This window comes from Gossypium hirsutum, chromosome A05 (genome assembly GCF_007990345.1).
Source record: "Gossypium hirsutum isolate 1008001.06 chromosome A05, Gossypium_hirsutum_v2.1, whole genome shotgun sequence".
NCBI lineage: Eukaryota > Viridiplantae > Streptophyta > Magnoliopsida > Malvales > Malvaceae > Gossypium > Gossypium hirsutum.
Genome location: NC_053428.1, coordinates 18,490,969 through 18,499,360, shown reverse-complemented (window position 1 = coordinate 18,499,360; position 8,392 = coordinate 18,490,969). Strand labels below are relative to the sequence as shown.

Sequence of the window (8,392 nt, the reverse complement as noted above, 5' to 3'; positions counted from 1 at the left end):
GCGATGAATGGTTTGAGAGCCCAACCAAATATTAATTCTTGGGTGGACGAAATGGCCTCATCCCATCTTATTAAGCTAACCCTTTTAACTCAGGGAAACCATAATCATATGTTGATAGAAGGACTGTTAAAACTGTGTTTGAGATCTTTATTATTTGCTTGTGTTGTTATTCATCCTAGTATTCCTAGAGGGATCATTATTTCCGTGCATTACATAAGCAATATTGGTTTTGAGGTGACCTTCTACCTGCAAAAGTATCCGTATAGAGAGGCCATATTCAAGCAACCCTTAAGATGGGGAAAGATGTTAGGGGTAAGCAAGTTGCATGGAAAAAAAAGGGATGGATCCTTTACTAGAAATATAAGCAGACAGCAATGACAAACATGTTCCAAAATCCAAACCGCTAAGGAAAAGTTGACACCGACTTCACAGTGTATAAATATAAAGGATTACTTGACAAACCAGACAAACAGCCAACAACCCCAAAATATTGGTGGCCGGGGACGGTGACCCTTACAAGTAGGCAGCTCGACAAGGCATATTCATGGAGTTTTTGAAAACCTGATCTTAAAGTAGTGTACGAGGAATGCAGAAGAAAAGAAAACGGGTCTCGGCCCCACCCATTTTACAGCTAAGTCCGTGGGAATCCGGATCACCAAGGACTGACGGATGTAGCATAAACAGAGAGTTAAAGCACATGTATCGTGTTGATGGTCCATTACAACAACTGTATCTTTATGGTCTGTTAGTGTTTTGCATTGAATTTCAGGGAGCAACGTTCTAACCATCTACCTTGAAGTTTCCATGAATTTTCGGTTGTCTTTGAGCCATGGAAAGCCATATTAAGTAAGACGTTTAATAGATAAAGTTTATGACCATGACCAAAATTTATAAGATCAAAAAATTGAACATTTCAACCTTGGGTTTGATAAAATGCTGTATTCTGTAAGTCTGCTATCAAATAGGGAGAAGGAAAAACTAGAATTAAATCCAGGTCTTCCTTAAGTGTAAGGTTCAGCTGACCTGATTGACGTGGATTAATTGAGTTTAGATTTCATGTTATGCAAAAATAAAACTAGAGCCTTTATGGGCATTATGCAATTGTGCTTTCGAGATAATAGAAAGAATTTAGGTTTGAGAAAATTTATTTCACTAGAAGTAGCTGCTTGAAAGACTTAATAATGAGTTATAGGAGCTTAAAAGTTTGCTTTTCAGACTGAGTTCCAAGATGATTAACACTGCTCTGTTAAACGAATCAGTCCATATCCCACTTTCTTACAGCTTCGATATTTCAAAGTCGGACATTAGTGCCAATACCAGAAGCATTAAAGAAGCTCTAAAACTAAACCAGAAAGTGGAAATGTCAAATTTGAGAAAAGAATGAGATTTCAAACCAGCATCAATTGTTTGTCTTGCTACAATATTATCCGCTTAAAAACAAAACTCCAATCACCAGGGAGTTGAACAAAGGCATAAAAGTAGAGATGGAGATGTTGAATCCATTACTGGTGCTGCTGCCATTAGGAACTTGACACCATAGGACAAGCCTACCACACATGTAATAAAACTCGCTGCAAGATCTACTACTAAATTATGCATCTAAGAAGATACAGCAGCTGGTTGCTGTGTTGCCTCCTCTGCTTGCAAACTCTCGTAGTATTTGACAAGGACTTCCCATCCTCCAGGACACATAAAACCATCGGGAGGGTTCTCACCAGTTCTTGCATAGGTTCGCATCTGCAGCAATGAGTTAGAATCAGAACATAATTACATACAACTTGAAACTGCCACAACTTTTCAAACTACCATTACATGCAATGCATTATACCAAAGAACCTCGCCATCATAAATTTCATCACTAATTTATTTTTTTCAACTGAAACGTAATGCATTATACTGCAAAATTCAAGAACAAAATTGACGCTTAGTAAAAATACAGGTTAATATTAGTGGAAGCTTTACGAGGAGCCTTAAAGATCCAATCTGTCATTATAAGTTTTTGTAAGTACTGAACAAAAATGGTATATGCAGCCTGACTAACAAGTATGCTTACTCTTCTGAAACTACCGTTACATGTCATGCATTATACCATGAACCTCACTATCATACGTTTCATGCCTAATTTAATTTTTTCAGCTGAAATGTGAGGAATTGACCTAAACTGCCCATGATAACCTTTCATGACATTAAACAAATTAACAAGTGAAGTTCAATCCCTCAAGGTTCCAAACAAACCCAGTTCCCTTAGTAGCCTACCATTGCAGAAGCTCAAACCTAGTATGTGAAGATAGATTTGAGCACCAAGTGAGAACCAAGACCAGTTGACTCAATCAGTGTTGTCAAGGCGTGTGCATAGGTGCATCCATGGCTGGCACCTTAGCATTTACAACAAAAGAACCTCAAACCCTTTCAGGTGAGGCCCATTTCATCAGGTGCACGTTTTTGTAAGACAACAAGCATTAAAAAGAAAAACCCAACTGATTGAATTTCTCTTTAATTTTTTTTATTGTCACTTTTTTTCAATTGATGTACCTTTACTAGTAAGCAAGAACGGAATAATAGCAAACTCCATACTTCACAATATTTGAGCATTCAACAACATTACCCATAAGGAAATCAAAAAATTGCATGTTTAGTAGATAAAATAGACCGCACTTTAAAGTGTATTATACATCCTAAGCTTTATATATATACACACGTAGACTTACAAAAGCTCATACATATACACATTGCGCTTTACGTTACTCAGGCTAGTGCCTTTGTTGCAGGCACTTTAAGGGTTCTAGGGGCTAAAGTGCCCCTTGAGCCCTTGACAATACTGGACTCAATAACAAGCATCTTTAGTTTAACATGTAGTTCTGCACAATACTTAGGATTGCTACAAAAGAATGAAGCCTCAAAACACCACCAAATTCTAGAAAAATCCAAAGTTACCTTGGTTCCAGAGATGAAGAGGAAATCTTTGGCACGCGAAGGATCAAAAAATGCCATCTTCTTTGCCACTATGTCATAAGCCGCAACCTAAGACGATAGTTCAGAAAAATGAGTGCAAAAATAAATGAAAAACAACGTATTTAAGGCACCATTTAAACAAAACGCAGTCCTGAATTGAGTGGTAGATGTTTCTCTTAGAATCAATCGGTGATTTTTTTTTTCTTTTGCTGGATCAGTAATTAACTAATTATTAAGATTATGGGGCTGCATATTGGCATCTTTTAAGACAGGTTAAGATGGGAGTTTCAAGAAAGGAACAGCTTGTATATCCTGCAAAAATTTGAGTCACCATTGGATAATACTCTCATTACAGGACTAGAGGAGTAACTCAATAATTGGAGATCTAGCAAAAGAACAGCCTACCCTTATAAACAATTTGAAATGCCAACCAAGAAAAATTAGTAGAGTCTTGAATGATAAATGCAGATTGTATAAAAAATTAAGGTTAGACCAGCACAGATGTCACCTACCCTAAACGGCAAAATATTAAGCTTTTCCAAGCCAGGAGCCATGCTTAGAACTTTTTTCCCATGATCAGGGTCATACAGATCCCTTTTCTCTGTTGGGTGACCCATTCCGGCAGGATCACGACCAACAATATAGAAGTTAGCCCCAGCATTTATCCTTGCCTTGGCATGCCACTGTACCTCTGTTGGACCTGCATAATGCATAGGTGATGGGAAAATGGCCACAATGGTAGTCTCAGGGTCAAGGACTCCATCTTCTAGGACCTGAAAATCATGATTCAAGACCAGAAGAATTCATTTATTTGAATGCTATCCACTATACAAGAAAAACATCATGATTCAGTACACGTTCTAAGCAAAGAAGAACATAGAAATGCATTAAAGAAGGTGCAGGTATCTTATCATTGTAGCAATTGACCATAATCAGGATAATATTAGCAGTGGCTTTACAGAGGGAATGATGGGAAAAACCTTGCTGTGTTGCTCCATCCGAACATCCAAGGGCACATCATCAGCCTTGGTGAAACCACCTAAAGGATGAAGTAAGAGGATTGGATTCTTGAAACCCATTTCCAGAAGTCGTCTCCGAGTATCATTCATCAATAGTGCATGTCCATTATGCACAGGATTCCTTAGCTGAAAAGCAAAAACAGCATCAGCATTACGCCTATCGAATTCCTTTCTGAGTTGCTTGGGGGAAAGTCTGTAGTGATCAAGCCCATCATTATATTTTATAGGTTTCAAAACTTCTAGGTCACCTCCAATGAGCCAGTTTCCAGCAGGAGTAATGACTTCCTCCACGTATGGCAAACCTGGTGCAGTTGTTCCCCATGTTCTAGCTATTCTTTCTTCTTTGTTATGCTTGTAGATTTCAATGCTGCAATAAACTTAAGTAGCATTAAAACGTTATTTTCAAGAATAATGCATTGGTTTTCAAACTTGCCAGTACAATTTTCCCTTTCATGATTCAAATGACAATTAGATCATAAATGAGCAATCAAGCACATAAACCAACAAGACTCCACAAACTCAAACTCTTATCTATAGAACATATCCAATTAAACGAGGCGAAACTCTAAACCAAATTTATTTCATTTTCAAAAGTATAAAATGGGAGTAAAAATTTCAGATTTCAAATAATAATAGCAATTAGATTATCTAAATAAACAATGTCAATTATCACATTCATGGAATAAACAATATCCATTTAATAGATGGTTAAAAAGAGTATAAACCTCCTAAGAATGGCGATCAAGTCTCCATCAGGTCCAACCAACCCAACATGGGAAGAAGACCCGATTCTCTCCTTAGTCTCATCATCAATAGCCAAAACAATGGGAAGTGACATGTTGACAACATACCCATCTTTCAATCTCAGAGAACTAAAATGTAAGCTTTGCAAATACTCATCTTCCCTCATAAATCCTTTCAAAGGATTAGCCCAGCCTTCGCTGATTACATGCACCCACTCCACGTCGATTTTGGTTAGCCTCACCTTCGGCAATGACTCGGCCTCAATCGTCTTCGCTCCCCTTTCGCCCTCTGGGACTACCAGATCGACGAGGGCCCCGCCATCAGGCTCGATCAACGAGCTCTTGATCAAGGGAGCCGGAGAATACTGGACGGGGGCTTGCATTTTTTTGGGTTGGTAATAAGTTAATCTTAAAGGATTAAAATGGTAAATAGAATTTGGTCGGATCTTAGTGTTATAACCCGTGAATCTGCTGGGTTTAGTGGTGAAGCTGAGGTAAGTACGAGAAGCGAAGTGAGATTTAATTGTTAGAGACATGATGGAAGGGGATTGTGAGAGTTGATTCGAAGAACAAGTTGGTGGAAAAATAGAGGGAGATCCGGGAAAACAGGAGGACAGAACTTGAAGCTTTAAAATTGGCGAACATCTTCGTCGTTGTTGTCGTTGGTGGTGGAGGGCGAAAGAGGTTCGGCCTGGAAAAGAGAGCCACACGTTTGCCTCTTTCACTCCTTTTCGTGTTCTAACTGCGGATTTGGGTGGGCGTTGAGGGGACCAGACCACACCAAAAGGCACGCTGAGCTCTGATTAAACTAAACGGATTCGGGCCACGACCCTATATGAAAAGGTTTTAGGATTTTAATGAAAGTGTAATTATTGTAGGTAGTAATTATATTTTTTTTATTTATAAAAATGGTGGTTTTTTATTCATGTTTAGTTAATAGAGTATAATTATATTTTTTTTATGATTTTGTGACTCAATTATAAAAAAAAGTTATAAAATACTATTAACTTATTCAATTCTTTCTTTTTTTATCATTAATCATTAAATGATTAATGAAAAAATAATGTAACAATTTTTAAATCAGTATTATAATAAATTTAACCATTAATATTTACATATTATCTTATTTTATTTTATTTTTACATATAAATATAACTCAATTCACAACATGTAAAATACAAAAAGAAACACAAAATTATATATATATATATATATATATTTAATTTTTTGTTATTTTAGTAATCTCTTATACACATTGTTTTCCATATACTTCTAATGGTTAATTGCTTAATATCTTTTAAGAATAATTATTTTATTTTTTTGTTAACTTAAGTTGATTATTATTGATGAAGCAAATCAAAACTTAAAAAATTTGAATTTGTTAGACTTAAAATTGGATTAAATCAAGGAAGTGAATATTTTTATTTTCAAAGTATTGAATTAGGTTTTTTTTTTTTTGAAATTTGGGTAATTTTGTTGTTGATTTTCCTATGGAGTGAAACGAAAGGATGATGTCATGGATGGATGAAGTGGCAGTTGAGGGTGTAATAAAACCGAGATAAGCTCGCATACTATTAATTTTGTCTCGAAATTATTAGTTCAATATTTGGCTCAAACTTGATCAAGCATTTATTTTAAGCTCGAGATTGACTTGAGATATAATTGAGCTACTTTAGTTCAAGCTTGGTTAAGTTTGTTTACTAATTTGTGTACTCAAGCTCAAGCTTAGCTCAATAATTAAGTTTAGGTTTAAAATTATATATTAAGGGTAATAATGTAATTTAATAATATACAAATGTGAAAAGCTCAATAAGACTCATGAGTCATTTGAATCAAGCATTATTAAGTTCAAATTTGACTCAACCAATAGCTCGAGTTGGGCTTGATAATTACCAAATCGAATTCTATTTTCTCCGAGTTGAACTTGAGTAGCTTGTGAGTATTAGTGTCTCATCACCATTAGCGGCAACACTTTAATTGTAACACCCCCTAACCCCAAACCGTCCTCGAAACAGGGTTACGGAACATTACCGGACCTATCGGACATTTACAATTAATATACACATAAATATCAACACAACCAGATACACTCATAATTTGCCAAATTTAAACATTTATATATTATCCAATATTTAATTCTATTCAAATATCAAATATCATCAAATAAATCAATTTCATACCAAATTAACCAAATTCTATTATATATCATAACCAAACCTAAATCTATTTATTTCATCCTTACATTTACAATTTCAAAATGACACATACATAAGACACCCTAAGTACATGCCATTACCAATAATTAACACACTTTACCTTATTGAATTCATGATCGGCCTGGGATACTGATTCAACGTTCTATCTTTACTTAACCTGCGTACGGAGACAAACGGTACGCTGAGTATAGGTATACTTAGTGGTATTTTTATAATCCGAATATTTAATAATATAACAAATACTTAAGATCATAATAACAATTACAATTATTTAATTATTTATTTCATAAATAAATTTCAACTACTTACTATATAAATTCTATACAAATCATATAATAAACACAACAACATAATTGTTCAATTCTTAAATAAATCCATTATTATTTATTCCATTCATTCACTTACTAATCGGTATAGCTTTCCTTAATTTATTCACAATTCAATATCAATAAACTATATTCGACTATGCACTTATCAATCATATTCCATTTTAATCCACTTCAATAACAGTCAATTTCATTTATATCATATCAACTTACTATACATGATAGCTTTAACTATATACATACGATTCAAATATCTCAAATCACATTTCAATTCATCAAGTGGTATCATATATCATCAATTCGAACTCCAATCATTTCATGAACCTTTGATTCATGTTTTCAATCTCATATCTCAATTTTCAATTCTCAATTCAATTTCTCGTTTCATTTCAATAGCTTGATCAATCAAATTTATTCGATTTATCTTTTCACTTATGTATCCCTATTAACAAGACTCGAAGCTTGGCGGATACACGGATCCAACCAATCACACCAGTTTGGCACCCAGTGCCTCATCAGATAGTTCGAAGCAAAGTTGACATCCAGTGTCTCATCGACCTAGCCGAAGAAAGTTGGTACCCAGTACCTCATCGAATCTATCTGAAGAAATATAATGACACCCAGTGTCTTATCGACTCGAGGTCGAAGTATCCCTGAACTCTTTCAATCCTATGACATGCTAACTATATCCGACCTAACTTGATTTGATTCACTTTCTCAACTCAATAATTCTTTTATCAATATACCATTCTAATAATCACATATATTCACACATTTTCACAATTTCATACATTTTCATTCAATTCAACAAATATATTTCAATTATTCATATTAATTCATAATTCATTACAATTCAATTTACTTTTCAATATCAAATATTCAAATATCACAAATCTCATATATTCATATCAATTTCCTCATATTTCCAATCAATATATTTTTCAATATAACATTCATTCAATATTCAAATTTTTACATAAATCATATATATTATATAATTCAATCAATATAATTTCAATCAAAATAATTTCAATCAATATAAATTAAATAAATTCATCGCATACCAAAATCAATCTATTTCAATTGTAAAATATCATAATTCTAACATTAACAATTGTCATATATATATATATAAC

The 8,392-nt window shown here is 34.3% G+C and overlaps 1 protein-coding gene across 1 annotated transcript; it reads right to left on the bottom strand.

Moving 5' to 3' along the window:
• Positions 1-1,368: 1,368 nt before the first annotated feature.
• LOC107958236 (ATP sulfurylase 2) lies at positions 1,369-5,536 on the bottom strand. Its single transcript, XM_016893937.2, has 5 exons — positions 4,697-5,536; positions 3,933-4,338; positions 3,465-3,725; positions 2,935-3,021; positions 1,369-1,737 (listed from the first exon to the last, which is right to left on the bottom strand). Exons 1-5 carry the CDS (start codon positions 5,248-5,250, stop codon positions 1,600-1,602), a joined length of 1,446 nt encoding a protein of 481 aa, XP_016749426.1. The 5' UTR covers positions 5,251-5,536; the 3' UTR covers positions 1,369-1,599.
• Positions 5,537-8,392: the final 2,856 nt, after the last annotated feature.

Excerpts from the sequence above, each read along its gene's own strand:
- LOC107958236 (XM_016893937.2), bottom strand. The coding sequence starts at position 5,250 with ATGTCTCTAACAATTAAATCTCACTTCGCTTCTCGTACTTACCTCAGC. Across the intron at positions 3,022-3,464 it reads TTAATATTTTGCCGTTTAGG|GTTGCGGCTTATGACATAGT; the intron begins GTAGGTGACATC and ends CTATCGTCTTAG. Across the intron at positions 1,738-2,934 it reads TCTTCATCTCTGGAACCAAG|ATGCGAACCTATGCAAGAAC; the intron begins GTAACTTTGGAT and ends TCATTGCTGCAG.